The sequence below is a fragment of the Ostrea edulis genome, chromosome 5 (genome assembly GCF_947568905.1).
Source record: "Ostrea edulis chromosome 5, xbOstEdul1.1, whole genome shotgun sequence".
In the NCBI taxonomy this organism is placed as follows: domain Eukaryota; kingdom Metazoa; phylum Mollusca; class Bivalvia; order Ostreida; family Ostreidae; genus Ostrea; species Ostrea edulis.
The window spans coordinates 54,844,788-54,867,576 of NC_079168.1; the positions used below are offsets into that span (position 1 = coordinate 54,844,788).

The 22,789-nt window shown below is 35.4% G+C and overlaps 1 protein-coding gene and 1 long non-coding RNA gene across 4 annotated transcripts; both read right to left on the reverse strand.

Moving 5' to 3' along the window:
* Window positions 1–263: 263 nt before the first annotated feature.
* Window positions 264–11,635, reverse strand: LOC125652121 (uncharacterized). 3 transcript variants are annotated; one of them, XR_008802890.1, is made up of 4 exons: window positions 11,270–11,635; window positions 8,211–8,317; window positions 6,138–6,215; window positions 264–4,526 (listed from the first exon to the last, which is right to left on the reverse strand). It is a non-coding gene; the product is annotated as an uncharacterized LOC125652121 (long non-coding RNA). The 3 variants fall into 3 exon arrangements; XR_008802891.1 differs by lacking the exon at window positions 8,211–8,317; XR_008802892.1 differs by lacking the exons at window positions 8,211–8,317; window positions 11,270–11,635 and adding an exon at window positions 7,784–8,011.
* Window positions 11,636–19,771: 8,136 nt separating this feature from the next.
* On the reverse strand, window positions 19,772–22,059 carry LOC130054967 (uncharacterized). The gene is made up of 2 exons (XM_056166103.1): window positions 21,820–22,059; window positions 19,772–20,365 (listed from the first exon to the last, which is right to left on the reverse strand). The coding sequence occupies exons 1-2, from the start codon at window positions 22,057–22,059 to the stop codon at window positions 19,772–19,774; spliced, it is 834 nt and encodes a 277-aa protein (XP_056022078.1).
* Window positions 22,060–22,789: the final 730 nt, after the last annotated feature.

Genomic DNA, 22,789 nt, shown 5'->3' on the forward strand with positions numbered 1-22,789 from the left:
TGTTTACTACACATAAAATCAGTATCTATGAGGTCATAATGGCCTTTAATTTTTTCATCAATAATTCATTCTCTGCATGATTTGTTTATGAAATCACGAGAAGAATATTAGGTCTCTAAGTGTTTCATCGATAAATATTTACACTAATTTTACTGTATGTATTCTGCTTAATTTCTATTGAAATCCATTACTCGTCATTTGCATCGTCGCTAGCCAGTTACTGAGTCCGGTAGTACCTACAATTTATAAGTATTTATTTAATGAAGTTTGCATTAACAGCAATGGTTACGCTTGTAAATCATGTGTTATTAAACTTAATCGTATTCTCAAACTTGATGAGGAAATTCGAGTAAAGTAGATGTGTTAAAATCTGAAAGACTAAATTTGATGTAAAAAGAGCGGCGTGGTTATGCATATTATATGGTAAATTTATTACACCGTTGAAGTCAACAAAGAAGCGTTCATTAGTTACAACACCTAAAAAGTGTCTAGTTTGTTCTCAATCGGCAATCCCCGGATTATTCCCCTACGAGTACGCAATGACCTCCGTATGATTTGCTTTCCACCACACAAAAATCATGGAACCTCACCGATTGGTTGACTAATGAAGATGAATATTCATGGAGTTGAGGATTTCTTTTAATCATACAGCCAAGGCATTGACGTAGTGTAAACGTAGACAATAGGCGTGGCTAGTGACTATGGTCATTGACACATCGATTCAAGGTAGCTAATAAGGAACTCTTATGAAAGGTGAAGATAACGAAAAGTGATCATATTCATAACTCCTAGAAGCAATACAAAATAGAGAGTTGGGCAAACACGGACCCCTGGATATACCAGAGGTGGAATCAGGGTGCCTAGGAGGAGTAAGCATCCTCTTTCTACCGGTCACACCCGCCGTGAGCCCTATATCTTGATCAGGTAAACGGAATTATCCGTAGTTAAAATCCGTGTGCCAAGAACGGCCTAACAATCGGTATGAAACACGTCAGACAGCATTTGATCCAATGATAAGTTGTATTGTATTATCCCCAGTATCGTAGAATTACAGAGTTACAATTGACAATAGCCTTCCAAAATTGGCATAAGTCATAATCAGACTTGTAATATGTCAATTTTGCAAAAAGGACGAAAACTTATGTATTGAAAGAGTCATATCTTCGAAGGGCGAGCTAGCAAATAATTATTTTTACGCAACTATTAGAATAGACTACTTAAAATTATCAAACCATATTACTGAGCTTAGCTTTTAAAAATCAAATGAAATATTAGGTTTGAATAGTGCCCTTTTCTTCAAAATATCATCATGAAGGTTAAACGTACATTAAGATTAGGTTATTGGATTAAAATTAAATTTATACTCCAATCATAGAATTTCATAGTTGCAACTGACAATGGTCTTCCCAAATTAACATTAGCCAACATTAAACAATACAAAGGGTAGATAACTCTTAAAAATTGGCAACATATCAACATGACAGTGCAATGGCGCCTCGATAATCGGGACACTTTGGTTCACATGAAAATCGTCCGGATGAACGAAGCGTAAGGATTAATGAAGTATATATAATCATATTTTCTATCTTTACATAAGTAACCAATATGCTTACTTTATTTATGCGTAGTGAATCAAACACATTAACCATTTGCTTTATCAAATAAATCATAATGTTGACATTTACATGCATTTCAAAGCACTAGAATTGAAATGTACAAGAACAGATTATTTGCATATGCTTATATTGTACATGTATAGTAGCACTAAAACAAATGTATAAAACTGTGTACCGTATGCACTAAAACAAATAATGAACCACTATATGTAACTAAAAAATAAATTAGATATTACGTGCTAACACAATCATTTACCATTTACATTTCGTCACACCTTTACTTCGGTCAACTTAATTTGGTGTAATTTCCGGGTTTGGCAGTCGGTCGAAACAGTATCAATTGTCCAACGTTGATTTCCTGTTTGTCATATCATTTTCTGTTGCTGCTGTTTCCGCTCGAAATTACTAATGAGTGTGGTGATGCTGTCTGTTGCTTCTTTCGTGGTGATGTCACTCACTTCTTCATCGTGATCGTCATCATAGTCAGACATTTCTACCCTTGACCTTAACAGCATAATATCGTCATCGGTGAGCTGGTGTTCAGTTTCTTCATTTGCATCGATGTTCAGATAATCGTCAGCTCTTATGGTGGTTGGTTCAGGTAGCGCTTTCATGAAAGGTGAATATAATGAACAGTGATAATCTAGTAACTCCTATAAGCAATACGAAATATAGAGTTGGGCAAACACAGACCCCTGTATATACCAGAGGTGAGATCTAGGAGGAGTAAGCATTCCCTGTCGACCAGTCACACCCGCCGTGAGCCCTACATCTTGATCAGGTAAACGCAGTTATCCATAGTCAAAATCAGTGTGCCAAGAACGGCCTAACAATCGGTATGAAACACGTCGGACAGCATTTGACCCAATGATATGTTGTATTGGCAAACTAAATAGTTATAACGACCATTTGTCGTTGAAGCTGGAAAAATGGAATTTCATCATCCTCAGTAATTCGGTGTTGCAGATTGGAGAGTTGCACGTTGTCGTTCTCACTAAGCTCGTCAGCAGGGAAAGAATGTTCACATGTTTGTAGCAGTTGGGAATTGTAGATGATGAAACTCTTTTCCATGTTGTCTTCACCATATGAAGGACTTCACGAAAGTTACCTGACTTTTATTCCTTTGAGCACAATTGATGTAGTGGGCGACCAGTTGTGTCCTGTTGTGAATCTTAAATGCTCTGATTATTCCTGTATCCGTGATTTGAACATGCGTGATACTGTTTGGTGGGAGGAAGTGCAACCTCACATTGTGTAATTAATGATTGCTTTGGGTATGGCTTGCATTATTGTTAACACATAGAACAACCGTTTTTGCAATAAACCGCATCTGTCAATCAAAGTCCTTCAACTAGACTGTGAAAAGCTCCACTGTCATCCATGGCTTGGCATTGTGTCGGTAGCGGACACATGTCTCTGTGGTTTTACTTCTTAGAAAAACACTGTGGTCGGTGCGCTTTAGCAATTATAAATGGCTTGATCTTTATTGTTCATGTGGCATTTGTCATAAGGACTACGGTAATTCTTTCTGGGGACATCATTGTTCCACTCACGCTTGACGTTGCTAATGAGTAGTTTGAACCGAGTTTAAAAGTCTGATTTCGTCAAGGTTGAATGTCGCCTGGCTGATAGTCTGTACGCAACTAGGTTAAGGGCTTCCATAGTAAAATGTATAATAATCATGGGGTGAAATGACACCTCAAATTCACAGGTATCATTACACTTGTTACGTTTAAACACCGAAACAATACTTCCCATATGTTGACTGTGACTGAGCTTCTGTAAATTCCCCTCATGGTAATTTCCCGTGACGTCAGTTGAATATCACGTAACACTTTATTTTTGAAAAATAGTAAGAGACCCTACTTGTGAAGAAAAGTTCAGGCTCATGCAGGTAACCATCAGAATTTTTAGTAATATAATCAGAAATAAATAAAAAATCCTTAACATGAAAAGTGTTGGGAACAAATGTATACTCAAACTAAACATGCTATAAGCTATTAACAGTCATCAGCGAATTACCGGGGTTGTCCACATTCCTATGTATATCATACTGTTAATATACAAGACAGAAATTGATCCCCGCATTTTTCAAATGCATAAATATATCTAGATTATATTTCAGAAAAATTCAGATTCTTTTTTTTTTATATAGCAGATGAACCTGAACTTTGCCACTGTTTCTGTAGTATGATATCACTTATGTACATGAGGGATTTTTTAATTGCATCAGTCATTCAGATTAGGTGCGATTCCAAGGTCACAATATAATATGAATATCACATTCGTGCATACTATATATTAAAAATGGAGCATGATTTGATATCATAAAGAAATAATATATATAATCATTTGACAAGAAATGTTTTCACGTATACAGCGTATCACTTGATAACAGTAGTAAATAACGACAAAATATTATGACACTTTCCCCGCGATACATCTATGAGAACATGTACGCTGTGACGTACTTTTTCATTGTGACGTCATGTGGTGCGAAGTACACAGAGGTACATTTATAACAGCACTGTGATTTTTCTCGGATAGTCTCAACTCAACTGCGTAGACTTTTAGCACACGCTGAAGTTCATTGCGTCCTGTCTCCACTATGATGATATCTGCTATGTTAGCATCTCTTCCTGCCTCGTAAACCTTTCTTTTGATCCTGTGTTTGGTGTTGAAGCGAATGAGATACCCTCTGGAATACCTGAAACCTATGGCTGTGCATTAGTGAGTAATAACTCATTGTTGATGGCAGCATGGTGAACAGTCATGTCGGAAAACCATAGATACAGGGTGTCGTGAAGTTGCTGATGTTTGGCATTTACATTGCGGTTAAATCCGTAGATTTAGTAGTAACAACTATCCACTTGTCCTTGTTCTTCAAAATCTCAATGATTGTAGACTATCCTGAAATGATATACAGAATTATTAGTTTTGGATGGAGTAATTCAACAAAATCATTTTCAGAACTTCATATTTCACAGCAGTAAAATCAATTTTTCAGAATCAGTTATCCCTTGTTTCTGCAATAAATAAAATCTTTGAAAACAAAAATAGATTAAGGGCAAACTAACAACGCAACTTTATAACAAACGGGATGATTTCACCTTCTCCATCGTCAACTTCCCATATTGATGTAGCAATATTCCATTATCACCTGCATATGGTGTTTATATCTCTCACCTGATTCGATACGCAAGAGCTTGTTCTGCTTATGGTCATTTTTAAATACACACAGGCTATTAACAAACAAATTGATGTTACAGGGGTTCCAACAGTCTCGTTTAAAATCAGCATTTTGCAAATTCTATGATCTAGTTAGTCAATACAACCTATCATTGGGTCAAATGTTGTCTGACGTGATTCATACCGATTGTTAGGCCGTTCTTGGCACACTGATTTTGACTACGGATAACTCCGTTTACCTGATCAAGATATAGGGCTCACGGCGGGTGTGACCGGTCGACAGGGGATGCTTATTCCTCCCATACACCTGATCCCATCTCTGGTATATCTAGGGGTCCGTGTTTGCCCAATTCTCTATTTTGTATTGCTTATAGGAGTTATTATGAGTTTGATCACTGTGTTCGTTATCTTCGCCTTTCACAAATATGAATAACATGTATTACAAAAATTCATGTTCTCTAACATGTTGTATTATCAACAAGATCTATTTCTGAATCTGGTGGGACATCTACTGAGCCAATTTCTACCCAGAGTTCTCTTTCCTTACACTCAGAAATATATCTGTCAACGTCTACTATTTCACTGTTGATAAATATAAAACTAAGAGCTACTTGATGAAATATCAGGAAAATGTAAGTGAAGCAACTTTTTATTTCCCATTACGATGCATATCTAATATATAGTGCAATCGAACTGCATTTGTATATCCGTGTTTCAACACAATTCAATCCCGTGGGGATCTGGGTTAGAATAGGTCCTGAGTACCCCTTGCTTGTTGTAAGAGGTGACTTAATGGGGCGGTCATTCGGATGTGACCGCAAAAACCGAGGTCCCGTGTCACAGCAGGTGTGGTAAAATAAAGATCCCTCCCTTCTCAAAGACCATAAGCGCCGGGCATAGATTTAAATTTTGCAGCCCTTCACTGGCAATAGTGACACCTCCATATGATTGAACAATTCTCGTAGCGGAACGTTTAATAGACCATCAATTAATCAACACAATTCAATCATTCTTGTGTCACAAAAAGACTTTACATCTGATTTATTTACACATATTTTGCAACCAAAGTCAAAACTATATTTTATTTGAGCATTTGTACCGTTTTAGAAGAAGCTTGAAAAACCCTCGAGACGTTGATAGAGGTATATGCGAGTGTAAGGAACGATTACTCTAGGAAGAGATTGCTACAGAGCCTCTCAAATAAAAAAACCTCACAAACTCAAGTAAATCCTGGTGCTAATATTAATAAATAGTTTACGATATATAATGCAGGAAACGACTATGACTATGACCATCAAATATCAATTTTTTAAATCTGCAGTAAAACTTTACCAATTTTTTCCTGAATGTTGACCTTGATTTCTCATTCAGCTTGGTCATGCCTGAGGTTAATGGAACACTCAGAAAGGCCTAAATAGAGAGAAAAAAGGAGATAATAATGCATTTGTCAGCCCCAATTACCGGTGGAGGGGGGCGGACCCCCGCATCACAATATTTCAAGACAAGTGTAAGTGTAAATGTAAGTGTATGATTCTGATCATTATTTCCATTGTTGTTGGACTTTGATAATAGAAAATAATCGCAGAATATATATATATAAATCTTTTTTAGTTAGCATTCACAAATTAACAATCTTATGTTCTATATATAATACTTATAGATATGTTTTATATGGTGCCCGTAGTAAATCAACATTGATAATTAATGATAAATACTTGTTCACTAAATACATGTATCGTCATACATCACATTCATGAATGATGCCACACACACATTACATGTACAATCCTATGTTATACAACACATTTTATACAGCTCAAGGTTCTTTCATGATAAAATACCAGTCAGAAATTACAGTTAATATTATAAACAATCAGTCATAAAATTCATTCATAAAAAGCATAGCCTATTCAGATTCTATTATAACGTGTAAATTGAATACGACTACTATTATGTCACATCATTAATGCAATCAAAATTATGCACCCTAACTCACTCAGAGAAGTAGATTGCTTTAGTTGTTAAATTCCACGTGTAGTACATGGTTTTCAATATACATTACATGTAATATAAAACAATACAATGTGAATGTCATTGTCTTGTATCTTTGTGGTGAGCTTTCAGCGAACTGTAAGAATCTTTTTTGTTATTTTTCATTGTACGCAGTTCCACTAATTTATAGAGTAGACAATGGAATTCATCTTGCCTGTTTTGAACATGAATGCATTTGAGTAAACTTAGTGGTCAAAAACCACTGTAATCATGATAATAAAATTGAATTGCAGATATTTTGCTGACATTAAAACAATATTATTGACTATCGATAGATAAACAGACTGACAAATGCGATTTGCAACATGTGATGAAAGTGATGTAGAACAAAAGCAACAGACAGATACGTTCTATGATGTAAGAATATCAAATATTTCTAGCATTAAACCTAACAAAAATGTAAGAGTTAACAATTCAGATTGTGACAGTATTTTGGTCCAGTATGAGGTCTGATACTAACAATCGTAACATTTCAAACCTTTTCTATATAATATGTGGTTTTTAAAACATCCGTAATGTAGTTATTCATCAGAGACCTGCACTGTAATTTTCTACTCTATATGCCATGAATACATATTTGATTTACATTTTAAATGCATCTTATTAATTCTTGTTACATTCTGAAATGCAGCTTTTATCTTATATGTATGCATTTTTTTTTTTCATATAAAAACTACGGTAAAAAAAAAAAGCGGCAGGTAACACAGGTTGTAAAACCAAGCCCCTTCTCCTTCATTAATCCTTTCTATCTTTGTACATTTAGATGTCACAACTGAGGAGTCATCATTGTGGATAAGGAGAGCTAGGCTTTGAAGTATGAAATCAATTTTCTCATAAAATGTGTCCTATTTCTGCAAACATTATATTACATAGAGTGTCGTAGATATATCTTCATCAATCACCGAATTTCAGAAACTCTTACTTACCTCAAACACTTCTTTCGCATTTCACAAGTAGCTGTACAACGTAGAAGTTGATGAATCAGATTTAAACCCATCAAATCACGTAGGTTATATAAGAGAGGAAATAACCGATAAAGATGGGTTTAAATCATCTGTTACGCGCACGAAGTGTTTGGGGGCAAGTACGCGTTTCTGAAATTCGGTGCCGACTGATCAATATAAAGGTATATACGACGCTCAAGGTAAAATGAGTTTTGCAGAAATATTTTGTATACGAGAAAATCGATTTTATAATCACTGACACTGCGTTTGATCCGCTTCGGAGCCGAGTCCTCGTGCTCCACAATGACGACCTCTCGGTTGTGACGTTGCATATTGTGCGATATCCATATTTTTATCAGAATCGAAAGTACCGTCGTTCATTATGATTTAAAGATGGCCGACAACCCACCTTAATTTCTTCTCATGTGAAGACCGGTTGTTGTGATGACCCGCGAGTGCATCAAGTATTGAATCCGCTTTGATAGTTAGATATCCAAGATTAAAACGCATGATGGCCTGTAATATAGATGTCCATAAGTAATCGCAAATGCATAATATGACACGCAGGTATACACAGTGACACGTACCAATCTATATAATATGCACATGAATATAATACATTTGGGAGATAATAAATGGACAGATATTGGCCACATGATGATTTTTGTGGGGTAACTGGAGAGTCGCCCAGTGCGACTTTTAACTTAACTTGTAGGAATCACAAGGGGGACGAGTAAAACATTCAGTGTCTAGACTCGATTGAATTGATTGATTGAATATCGAGAATATTTCACTCATATGGAGACGTCACCACTGCCGGTGAAGGGACGCAAAATTTAGTCCTAAGCTCGGCGCGTATGGCCATTCAGCAGGGAGGGATCTTTATCGTGCCACACCTGCTGCGACACGGGACCTCGGTTTTTGCGGTCTCATCCGAAGGACCGCCCCATTTAGTTGCCTATTATGACAAGCATTTAGCAAGGGGATACTGAGGATCTATTCTAACCCGGATCGGACGGACGTCAACGTTCTAAGGAGACAAGGAGACCCGCCCCTCTCACCCCGTCTCCTGTAGTGCTACCTGGTTTGGAATTATCATGTGAGGAATATACATGTGCATAAGCCAATAACATGCACCAGCCTGTAGCATCCCCTCACTTCAGTGAGGGGATGGGAATATGGATCCATCCGCCCTCGATGGGGGTCCCACTGCAGCAGATTAACTTCGCGAGTAGGTTAAGGAATCCCTTATAGAATATCACAGTGTACTTTATGCCTTTACTTCCCTGAACTACCAATATATGACGTCATAATGGAAAATGACGTCAAGTCACTGCAAACTTGAGCTGTTATGACGGGGAGAGTGTCAAAAACTTTAGACCTTATTTCAAACTGCCTATAAGATGTCAGAACACTATAGCAAAATTCACGTGTCTGAATTTTATTTGAATATCTTACATGTCCGAATATTTTAAAATAGTTTGTTTATTTACCCTTGATTGAAATTCAGCGTGTTTACACTGCTTTCGAAAAATATACTTTTGAAATGTACTCTGTTTTATACCAGTGATAAGAGGTAGAATTTTATGATGTGTTTATAAAAGAGTCTAGCGCAGGTAATTTATGAGGATTCATTTGAGATCTATTACGGAAATCGTAAGAGGAGTTTGTTCTCTACCTGAATCTTGCTTGGTTAAATGTTTGATGGCTTTGTTTGTATACAGATTACCATCAAATGTGTAGGTAAGTGTGTCTGTAAGTTGAACTCTTCATGGAATACGTGTATTGTGTACGCAAGTAATACTACCATTTTTTCCAAGCACATTTCGGGTACACAAGGATACAGTGAGTTCATTTATCAAACAAAAAGTTTAAAATAATTGTTAAATGAGCTGCGCTGAAGCGATTTATGTGAAACACTTCAAACAATTATAAATGACCGTCACGTGATCAACGAAGTCATGTGATATCATAACAGATATGCTAATATATAGCCGAGAGAACCTTCTATATAAATTGGCTGTACTTTAGTATTTAAATTACAAGTGAAAACCAAAAACCAACCTCGCAATCAATCCAATGTATGTTTTGAACGCATTTCAAACTCCGGGAAGCCTTAACATAGCCGCGTTTGTTTTAACTTTAGAATTTTAGTCCCCACTTTAGAAGCAGGTGGGGGAGAACCCCCCCCCCCCCAGCTTTTGGACCAGAAACAGTCATCACATACCATCACCGACTCCCCAGTTCGGCTACAGACATTGCGAAAATCATTAAATGTTCACTTCCCCCAAAATATACTTTTATTAGCCTTTTTTCTCCCTTTATTACCCTTTATTATCCAAGGGCAGATGACCCCAAATACAAAATCAATTCATGAATAACATGCAATTCCATCTTTTCATCATAGTACTCACCTGCATTTGATATTTTGACAAAAGTAGCATACCTTTAAAACATTAACAAGCAGTAGCTGTCTCAGTAAAACACAGTAATTAGTATGTCGTGGTTAGGTTTCCAGGGAGCTGGTTTCATTTATTACAAATTTTATCCCACCTCTGGTATATCCAGGGGTCCGTGTTTGCCCAACTATATTTTGTATTGCTTGTAGGAGTTATGAAATTGATCACTCTTCGTTATTTTCACCTTTCATTCATTGTGATGAATAATGTGGTGCAGAGGATATTCAACGTTCTTTAGTGGGATGTGGAAACATATTAAGCGTGTAAGACTTGGTCTTCCCAAAACATACTCAATATTTGCAGTTTTTAAACAATGGGTAATACACAGAAAAATATCGAACCGCTGTTAGAATTGTTGGGCAGATGGGGGTTATTGTGCAAAGTTGAAGAAACAAGAGTCAGACAACAAAGATGATAATTAGAATCTTATAATAGCTTGCCAGTTGGAGGAATTTGATGAGATCATACATATACGAAAACACAATAATGACATTTAAATGAGTTACATTAATATGAGCATTTTGGGCCTTTTGGCTTTGAAGAAGCATGATGCTCATATAAATCGTAAATGTCTATGTCCATTTTTCAATGCTTAGAAAGGACTTTTGCTGGTTCTTGACTAAACATAGCAGTGACCGATCCAGGAATTCAGAAAAGAACGAGGGCGTGTCAAGGACAATTATTAGCCAAATACTCCACCATTTTGGGGTTTTTAGCTATAAATATCATGCCAGTAATGTATTGTACATTTGTGGCGAAAAAATGAGGGAGGGGGCATCCGCCTCTAAAATCGCCACTGCATAGCCTACTAATTATTAGTTGCAACCCCCCTTGTGAATCCCTAATTCTGTAGCAGATTTGACTGCTAGCATAAACAAATTAACAAATCGTCCCTTCCCTATCTTTATCCAGAGTTTCTGAGGGACATGAGAGCCTATATAAGTCAGATGCCAAGGTAATCTGTATTGGCCAATAGCCATCTGGTATAAATAGAAAATGCTAGACTCACCCAGGTTATCAAGTACAGCGTCTGCTAAAGGGAGACCGGGTGACATCATCAGAGGACGGTGGCTGCCTCGGGGTCTTGTCGACCCGTCCTGGGTGTAAGAATTTGAACCTGTTACGAAATTAAGACATCATCGTTTTCAGAACTCTCCATTTCTTTCCGATCCTCCTACCGGGGAACTCTGTGTGACCGCTGAAAATGATTTAAAGGTGACATTTTTATGGAAATAACGCGCCCGGTAGGCCTCTGCTGACTTCCCAGGGAGCTATAAAAAATCGACTTTGTTGTTCGGGTTAAATCTGGCTAATGATTGAGGTTTTTGACAGGGAGTACTATCTGTGATGTAGTATGCAGATTAAGTCACGTAGACCTAACATACAGGGTGTGTCAAACTGAATATATTAAATCAAATGATATCCATTGCTGACCGAGGGGACGATTACAGAAAACCGTTGTTAATCTGAGGCCAATAGCGAATTATTACATTTAATTATATTATATCACAATTATGCATTGGGTGTGTAATTAGAGTTATTAACACGTAGTCCTTGTTTGCAATTGTTCGAGAATGATGTTAAAAGATCTGCTTGTGTTCATTCTGAATAGGGATGCAGAAAAAAAATGACTTCTCATTCTACTTTCCTCGAAGATGTAAAACTTATACGATACCAATTTTGATGCACCAGATGCGCATTTCGACAAATAGTGTCTCTTCAGTGATGCTCAACCGAAATGTTTGAAATCCAAAATAACAATGAAGTTTTAGAGCTATTATAGGGGAAAACAGTGTGCCAAAAAAGTGGAGTCAAATTCGTCTAAGGATAAGAGCTATGCGTGAGGAAGATAATCCTAAGAGATCTAATACAAAGGACTCGTTAAATTTTCATGGGACTCATTAAATTTTCATGGCACTCGAGATGCTAATAAACCATGAGTCTGTGACTCCTCTTGAAAAATCCCTGGTGACACCCTGGACTAATATTTATGCAAAACAAGTCTGTAATGTGATAATCTAGATGGGTTTTTTTAATGTAAAAGATAAAAGCTTATAATTTGTGAGATTGGAACCATGACATAATATTGGTACTCTTGTATAAGAACAGAAACCAAAAGACGGTGTGGGTTTATTTGACAAAAGAGAAGATAAAAGGCTCGAGTGTATTTGTAAACAAGAACGTGATAATCCAGGTAAATTGATTTCATGGTTGAATAATTTCATAACATTGCCTGTGCGTGAAAAATATAATGGGAAAATGACTAGAGAAGGCGATTAACTGCACACCTTTGTTTTACTTGTATTACATGTATGTTAGAATGACAGAATATTTCTATTTTTATGTTAGTAATATGATAGAATAATCCTAGTATTGACATTATTACTAGTGTTTAGCAGGTACCTGCAATAATTACATAGGCTAGAGGTAAAATTTTCACTATTAGATATAATACCATAATACTGCCAGGCATCTCAAGAGAACTTGATAAGATAGGAAATTGAGAAAACTGGGGTTTTGTTATAACTTATAATTTTTTTATTTCATTTTTTTTATATACCTAGCTTTATCTTATCTTAAAAATCGAGATGTTTTGTCTTAAAAATTGCGATAGGCCTATGTTATATTCATAATATTGTTATGTTACCTCTGTAATCTCTCAGATTTTGTCATAATAAATTAATCAACAGGAGACATGCCCGAGAAATTATTACATATATATATGTTGTAGTTAAAGAAATCCAAGATATTGAAAAATGAAGGAAAACCTGACATAGTTTTACATTGCTTGACTAAAAATGTTTGATGTGTTTATCAAGTATTTAGCATCTTTATAAAACAAATTATGTGATTGATTGATTGATTTTGAATTGTTTAACGTTCCTCTTGAGAATATTTCACTCAGTGCCGATGAAGGCCTGCAAAATTTAAGCCTATGCTCGGCGGTTACGGCCTTTGAGCTGGGAGGGTTCTTTATCGTGCCACACCTGCTGTGACACGAGGTCTCGGTTTTTGCAGTTTCATCCAAAAGACCGCCCCATTTAGTCGCCTCTTACGACAAGCAAGGGGTACTGAGGAACTATTCTAACCCGGATCTCCACGGGATACAAATATGTGTTTTGAAGAAACGTGGGAACCTGTTGAGATGATGGCATACTAGACTAATTTGATATTTTCCAAGAAATCTGAATCTTAAGCTCATTATTTTGAGTTATAAAAAATTTCAAAGAATTTCTTGAAATATCAAAACCTACGTATTGCAATAAATGTAAAATGCAAAGTAGAAACTGGAAACATATTTTGAGGAAAATATTTGAACTTGATGAGAATTTGTGATACGTCTAAGAAATATAGAAAATGTGACAAATTAAAACTTGTACAAGATATCCTTGTTTAATGTAACTGAAATCATTACATGAGAAAATATTACGGCTTTGTTTTAAAATGTGAAAAATTGTGATACACTCATGTTGATGAGTACCATGTACTTCTGTGTAATTTCTTTTGTATTATATTTATATTTCAAACACACTACAGTGATCCATGTACATATATGTTAATCTCTTTTATTATGTCAGTTGAAGTTATATATGTATCACAAATGTATCATTCATGTTTTTATGAAATTCATAGAAGATTGAAGTATAATGTATGTAAATAATAGCTGTGTTTTTGTGTGCCATATGAGCTTAAGTAGAAACGTTTTTTGTTGAATTTTACAGTATCTGCTTTTGGATGTTGTTGGTGTATCCCCTTGCACTTGGAACATGAACTGTACAACTTTCATGTGAACAAATGACTTCTTTCCACTCTTGTTGATAAGCAGCATTCATTTTTAAAGCTATCAGTATTGCACATGTATAAAAAACATCTTTTCTTTAAGATAACTTCCTAACTTTTGCTTTTAAGTGTACATGTACGTGTATTTTTCTGGCTTGGTTGGATTCACATTCTCTCCAACATAATTTTGAATTGTAATAAACCTAATTATTGATTACAAAACATGAACTCCACTTTCATGGTTTGATCGCTACCGGTAATTATGCACTGAACACTGAAGTACAAGTCATAAAGATGCATACTTATATACATCTAAATTACTTCTGAAAAGGAGTGTAAAGTGTTTCATAGCCCTTCATTATCATCTTGGTGTGTTTTGACTTGAATATATGCGAAACTTGCTACATAGTATTTGTTATACTTTCATGCAAATTAAACGATTGGTTGAGAAACGTTTGTTAAATAGTACTGTTATCCCACTGCATGCATAAACCACGCCCTCCAGGTAACAGTACATAGTTACGGTTGACAACGCATGGCGACGGGTAATTGTTAGCTGCGCAGACTGCGCATATGGTTCGCACTCTTAAAACATTCAGCTTAACAAAAATATTACATGTTTTGTAGGGTAACATGTTAAATTGTCAACCCCCTGAAATATTGTTGACCGAAGATTCGCCTACAAAACATAATGTCTTTATAAATAAGATGTGTATTTTTCTTTACTGTTCAGTTTTATGTTTTGTTCTTTTCTTTGTTGTCAAACTATAGGTTAGTTTCATTTTAGTTGTATTATGAAAATGTTTCATGTACTATTAAACTAGAACGCAGTAGTAAGCTACTTATTAAATATGTAGGTGTTGTGAATGATAGGCTGAAACATTTCCATTAATTTCTATATTGCATTTGGTTAGTGTCCGCCATGCGCTAACAATTAAAAACTTCTAACTTCTGACAACTATCATTACAATTCTTTTAAAATTTCCAATTTTTTTTAAAAAAAATCTTCTATACAATCTCACATCTGTAAGAAAAATTAATTGCATAGTCAGGTGGAGCAGGAAGGCCTTTACCAAAATTGCAAATTCCACGATCTGCGGAATAGAGGTTCTGATTCCAGGGAGAATCCAGACTTGGTATATAGTGCTTTTTAATAAAATCTTCTCTAAAGTTATTGATACTAAATGCGGACTAAATTAAAATTGGAAAGGAACAGATAACCCTATACCAATATCATAAATTTTAAGAACTCACAGGTAGTGTTTTGGTTTCCGGATGGGACCAAAATTATTATAATGATTTAGGACATCGTTTTCCATTGATATCTGCTTTTTCCTTACACAAAATGTTTTATCAATTTTTTTTTTGTACTTTCATATACATTAGACGAATTTGATTGGCTTAGAAACATTTGTTAAATAGTAACCTACTGCGTGTATAAACCACGCCCTCCACGCAACAGAACATCTCAATTGTTGACAATGCATGACGACGGGTAACAGTATAAGAAATGTTAACTGAATGAATGATTGTTCATACGGTTAACATGCTTAAAACATTCGGTTTAACAAAAAATAGTACGTTTTGTAGGGTAACACGTGAAATTGTCATCCCGCGAAAACAATGCGCATCGATCAACAATGGTTTTTACTGAGTGATAATTTCACATGTTTCCCTACAAAATGTGTAATATTTTATTGTGTGAAAATAAAGAATAATGTATGAACTTCTTTTCCTGTTGTTCCATCTCATTAACACTACAGACAGTCAGTTTTTAAACAATTTTGGTACTTTGATTGTGTCTTACTTTTTCTCCCACAATTCCAATTCCAGGCAAGCGCACTTGATGTTCTTCGTCTCATAATTTGTCAGACTTTTACTTAAGATTTTACACATTTTTTTTTTCAAAACGGCGTTTTACAAAATCCAACAAGAGGCCTACAGGCCGTATTGGTCACCTGAGTACTAGTGAAAAAGTATCACTACTCCCAAGGGCTATGAAATCTAGAATAACAAATTCCTGTTCTGAATATCTAAGCTAAATTCTAATGTTCAGCAGCAGTATAAAACAAGATGTGTAAAATTACCATTTTTTTGTACATCCTTTTCTGCTATTCCTAAGTATGCATTTAGATTTTATACAGTATCAGCAAACTTACAGATAGATACTGTATACTAATTTGGCTCCAACCTGGGGTCAGAACCCCTACCCTGGGTATCATCAAATTTACAATTTTGGTAAAGGACTACATGCTCTTTCTAAATATCCATTTAGTTTCAATTTAGTATGAATAACACTAAAGAAGATGTTATTTAAGTGTTATACACATAAACACTATATAGTAAGTTTGGCCACACCCTGGGGTCAGAACCCCTACCCCGGGAATCATGAAATTTACAATTTTAGTAAAGGACTACCTGCTCTTTCTGAATATCCATTTAGTTTCAATTTAGTATCAATAACATTAAAGAAGATGGTATTTAAGTGTTTTACACATAAACACTATATAGTAAGTTTGGCCTCACCCTGAGGTCAAAACCCCTACCCCGGGGATCATGAAATGTACAATTTTGGTGGAGGCGTTCCTGCTCTACATCACTAGGCATTTAGTTTTTATTACACATGTGTGGCTGTAGAGAAACTGTTTGAAAATTGGTCAATTTTGGGCAGTTTTTGCCTCGCCCCTAGCTGCAGAACTGTAGGTCTCTGAAAAAATATTTTGACATAACAGAGAACTACAGAGCCACCCCTTATAAAAACCTTGGATTTACGGCGCACAAAAAGCTGCGCACGGTTGATGCCTTATATCGTTGTATTCTTGAGTTGCTGTCTCATAAATTTAATATCAAAAAATTCTTAACATATTTTCCTACTATACTTGTGTCTAAACATACCGTCAAATATTCATTAAAGCCCCATACGACCTGAAAACTCCCAGCTTCAAATGATTTCGTTTGTTGACGTAGCCATGTTAGGTAGCCGGTCAATTCGAATCCTGGTTAATTTCCATACTTGCACAATAACGTCTAGATGTGAACTAATATCCCCACAAATATTTTAGCTAAATATTTTAAATAATACATCACCCCAGTGCCTTTAAATAATAATTATTCAAATAGCTAAACTCACGGCAATGCGGCTTTCATTAGTCTGGTCCGGTCTCCATCCCTGCCACACGAGTGTTAAGGACTTTAGTAGCATTTTCATGAATCAAGAGCTTATTTTACCTTTAGAAAAACTTTATTTTTTTAATTTCTATAAATTATTCGTATTGATAATAAATGAAGAGCGAATACATAACATATAACGAATTTTATGAATAGATACCAACAGCAACAGGGTACGAATTGACCGGCTACCTAACATGGCTACGTCAACAAACGAAATCATTTGAAGCTGGGAGTTTTCAGGTCGTATGGGGCTTTAATGAATATTTGAAGGTTTGTTTAGACACAAGTATAGTAGGAAAATATGTTAAGAATTTTTTGATATTAAATTTATGAGACAGCAACTCACGAATACAACGATATAAGGCCTCAACCGTGCGCAGCTTTTTGTGCGTCGTAAATCGAAGGTTTTTACAAGGGGTGGCTCTGTAGCTCTCTGTTATGTCAAAATATTTTTTCAGAGACCTACAGTTCTGCAGCTACCTCGCCTCTAGAGCCCAGGGGTGCTGGAGTCCTGAAATTTACAATTCATACCCCCCTTGTCTCAAAGATGTTTCATGCCAAATATAAACAGAATTGGACTGGTAGTTATCGAGAAGAATTTAAAAATATTCAATTGTTAACGCACGACGGACGACGACGGACGACAACCAATTGCAATAGGTCATCTGAGTTTACTCAGGTGACCTAAAAATTAAGTATGTTTTAATGTTGAAAATGAATAAGTTTCTAAAATATTTTTTTCGGCAAAATGATAACCAAAGGATATATACATATATACAGTCACCCTCAATTATCAAAACGTACTTAATTGTACCTACAGGTTATTCCACTTATATTGAAGTCGCTTATTTTGAAATATCGCTTATTTTGAAGTAAAACAAAATCCGCAGTCTCAGTCTCTTATTTTCTTTGGATTAAAATATCGGTTAAATTGAAATCGCTTATATTGAAATATCGCTTATTTTGAAATCAATTATCAGTCCGCTGAGTAGATAATGTATTGTTTTTATAACGGCTATATTGAAGTCACCTGCGATTGTAGTCGTCCAGGTTGGTGGCTTCATTATTACACAGGTAGGTGTCAGTTGATTGGCTTCCCATGGGTTACTTTTAATTTTGTGTTTTTATAGGAATAAAATAACAGTGGGATATAATCACTCCTTAACAGCTTGATGACAGGATCGTTTGTAAAATTTGATCTCCCCACAAAAAAGGAAAACTTTATCATTGGACACCAAATACAAATTAATAACTGCAAGAGATACAAGAATTTGAAGTCAAAATCTGAAATGACAATTTTGCTTAAGTAATTTGAAACACCTTACAACTATCACAGTGCATTAAAAATAGTTTTTGCAAGACTGGGTTCATATTAAAATCTCCAAATATTTAGTCTATAACATCTGACGCAGACAACGACAATGTCTTTAAAGACATCATGATGCCACTTGCTTATGCTAGAGAACTTTAGTTTTAAAAAACCCAACTGGTTATGAAATTCTGGTGGTACTAGCCCAGACATACAAGTGTGTCAAATGTTTTCACGGCGATCGTTTCAAGGGAAGAACTTACTTCCGATATCATATACATGTACATACTACAAAGGAACTATCGGCGACGAGAGCAAAAACGAAATTCCGGATGAAAATGTGACGTACAATCAACCTCGAAATTGTATGTGTAAATTTGATAATATTAAAAAAAAAGATTATGTACAGACGAAAGTAAATGACGACAATTTTGTAGACATCGGAAATTGAAATATTCATTCTTAGTCAGCTCAATTAGAAACAAAATTTAACAAAACCCACATAATATTTTTTAAATAAAAATCTTCAGTGGACTAAATTCAATCAATTATCTATATGTTGTAAATTATATAATGTAATAAATTCATATTTCTGCTTTCGTAATCGGGATCGAGATGCCAAAGTGAAGCCTCCGATATGGTCGACATTTCCGATTTCGCTTATTTTGAACTTCGGTTATATTGAAAGAAAAAGATTGGTCCCCTGAATTTCATTATTATAGACAATGAAGGCAAATGTAAAGTTAAATAAAATTTATTTTGTTGTTGGCGAACGAGGCCACGGCCGTAGGGCTGCCGGATGATAAATGGCTAGCCCTAAATTATATACATTACATTAAATATTACATTATCATTATGCCATATTATCATTTGAGGGCTCAATAGTCAAAACATTGTTTGGAACGACTTCAACCACTGTCCAATGTAGACCCCTCAAAGATATCATTCATTCCATCATTATACATTATTCATAATGCACACATGATGCATTCCAACATTATACATTATGCATACAATATGCATTATATCATTATACATCGTGGCATTATATCATTAAACATTATGCATTATCATTATTGGCTTTATGATTGAGAAAGATAGACAACATTATACTGGTACTGGGAACATATACTCAGTATGATAATGCTATCAAATCTATAAAAGCCAAAAGCGTCGCGAAATATCGCCACATGATTGTTCAAGCAAATGTGAGAACAACCACCGCCAATAAAATTGGAGGATGAGCGACGCTTACATCGACCGTGTCCTACGTTCACCATTGAAAGAGCAAACTTGTTGCAGCTTACTTTGTAAATTGAATAATAGTAAGTCATTGCCAAGTTCAGATAGACGAACTCCATCGTTAACAAACAATCCACTAGAATCCCAAGATATCTCGGGATAGCTGATATAGAAACCATTGTTCACAACGAACAATTTGCTCATAAAACTGTTAATTCTTCTGACTGCAATATTTTGAGATTTAACATTTTTACTGTAACGCCATGAAAATCTTGGAAGAATATGAGACCAACCAAGGAGGGTGTTTGGAAGCTCAGACCAAATCCTTTGAAATGTTTCTTTCATCCTCAATCGAAGTTCGAGTAAAGGCACATTACCAATATCATTACCCCCACAGTGAATTATTAAAATTTCAGGCAATGATTCAAACCTCCTTAGTAACTGAATGCGAGGGAACAATTTTTTCCAAGTTAGACCACCCTTGCCCTGCCAAAGGATGTGATAATTTAGACGTCTAAGTCCCAGATGTGATTTTTCAGTTGAGAGGCTTGCTCGTTGGAATGCCCGCTTGATAATGGATGAACCATATACTTTTTTCTTGACCTATGTGATAAAATATATTCTACTAAGTTCTAATATAAGTTTTATAAGCATTTGAAATCCATCTACCTTTTTTCATTATTTCGGATTCAGAATGCCCTTTTGAAAAACTGTCCGATGCAGCTCCAATTCGGAAAGAGTGAGAAGTGTAACGTGAATTTGAAAGACCTAAATTATTTATTGCTTTATTAAGGACTGATGTAAATTGATAACGGGTAAGTGGACTGCCGTCTACATGAACAAAAACCTGACCATTAATTTTTGGTCTGACAGACAAATATCTTTGTAAATGAAAAAGAGGGCAAATAACTGTAATATCTTACTCGTTCAACTGAATTAACGATCCTTTTCCTGATTGGTCAGTTTTGGAATATGGAACTGTTATCTTTAATAATTTCTTATTCAGTGACTGGTCAAATAGAATTTGTATGTGGTTAATGCCAATAACATGGCGAATGTCGCGTGTGTTACTGCATGTAAATTCACCGACTCTCAAAAAGGCATGGTATGCTAAGGAAAAGGCCGAGCAAAATAAATATGTTTCAAAATTAGAGGAACACACTAAACTTGAACTTGACATGGGGTTTTTCAAAATATTTTCAGTAATAGGCAAACGACGGTCAATTGTTTTACGGGAACGTTTTATACCCTCTAGTAGTTTTCTAATCATGAAACATTGTGTATAGTCGTTGGTGCCTATCAGTTTGCACTTAAAACTTATACCAGCTAAATAAGATGATATAGTGTTGTATGCTAAATTGCAAAGTAATAAGTGAGCAATGAATATACACAAGTGAGAGAAGTGAGGTCCCCAGATTTCCTCTAAACCGTAGTCCTTCCTGAAACTAGAAAATAACTTTAAACTATTGGAATACAGTAGTTTTGTGTTTGGGGCAATAGATTCAAGTGTTAAATGCTCTATTTCAGCTCTAATATCATCTTCGTGAAATCTTCTGGGATCGGTATAGGATCTTGGTCCGCTTCTGGTGCAAGAGACCGGAATCTTTCCCACTGTTTTCGAGAAATAGAATCAGCGATTGAATTATTGCAACCACAAATATACTTAGCTTTAAAATACATATTATTAACCATTGAATGGAGCACTAGAGGGCGCACTAATTCCATAACTCTTTTAGATTTTGATGTCTTTTTATTCAGAATCGATACTAAAGCAATGTTGTCGGTATGAAACATTATTTTCTTATTTTGGAAATGGTTTTTGAATAACAGAACTGCCAACACTATAATTCTAAGAAAGTAATATAAGATATTATATCTGAATCCTGCCATTGTGTAGGCCACTGAAAATATGCCCAATGGCCTTGTAAATAAACGCCACAGCCAAGTTGAGCATTACCCGCACTATCTGTATATAAATGAAGTTCAAAATTTCAAAACCAACTAACTTCCAAAAAATTGAAACTACCGTTGAATTGCTCGAGGAAATTTAACCAAACCCGTAGGTCGCTCTTCATACCAGCATTGACCCTTATAAAATGAGACGGATGTCTAATACCACACATGGCATCGCAGAAACGGCGATTAAAGGCACGGGCTGAGGCAATGGCTTTGGCGCAAAAATTCAAAGAACCAACTAAGGATTGTAGATCTTTTAATGTTATTTTGGATTTAGCCAAAATTGTTCCAATAGATTCCTTAAGTGCAATGGTTTTTTCCTCTGGTATACTTATAACCATTTTTCCTGTGTCTATTTCTATACCAAGATAAACCAATGAACTTTTAGGACCAACGGTTTTTTCCTCCGCCAGCGGAATTCAAATTTACGACAAGTATTCTGAAAGTTTGACATTAATAATTTACAGCCTTCGAATTCTCAAGCAGCGAAAATAAAATCATCTAAGTAATGGTTTATTGTTTTTAGGCCTGTTTTTGTAATTGTTATCGATTGTAAAAAATGTGCAAATTTTTCCCAAAGGGCACAACTTGCAGAACAGCCCATAGGTAAGCACATATCGTAATAAAACTTGTTATCAAATTTAAAACCTAATAACTCATGATCAGAGGGATGTATTGGTAATAAACGAAATGCTGATTTGACATCCATTTTTGCAAGAAAGGAGGTTTTTCCTAATGCTGAATCATTTCTAATAACTAAAAGATTGGTCTCCTGAATTTCAATATATCCGGAGTAAGTTGTATATACTGTGTTTCTGATTCAATGTTCGCCATTTAGATATTAGATGCTAAGCTCAATATTTTTTCATGTGTTGGAACTAGGATTAGTCAAAAGAATATTTCACTTCCATCCATTTTGAGAGTAATTAGCTTGTCAAAGAGGGGAGAAATTTAAGAAAAAAGTTATCAATGTGTGATTTATCGAGAGACCTAAAGAATACTCCAATCATCAGAATTTATTTTTAAAGTATTGATTGTGTAGTTAAAACATATTCTTATAACAAAAATAGA

Bases quoted from the DNA above. Each gene is read 5' to 3' on its own strand.
- LOC130054967 (XM_056166103.1), bottom strand. From the start codon at position 22,059: ATGGTTATAAGTATACCAGAGGAAAAAACCATTGCACTTAAGGAATCT. The intron at 20,366-21,819 runs GTTTGGTTAAAT...TTTATCACATAG, and splicing joins GTATGAAGAGCGACCTACGG to GTCAAGAAAAAAGTATATGG.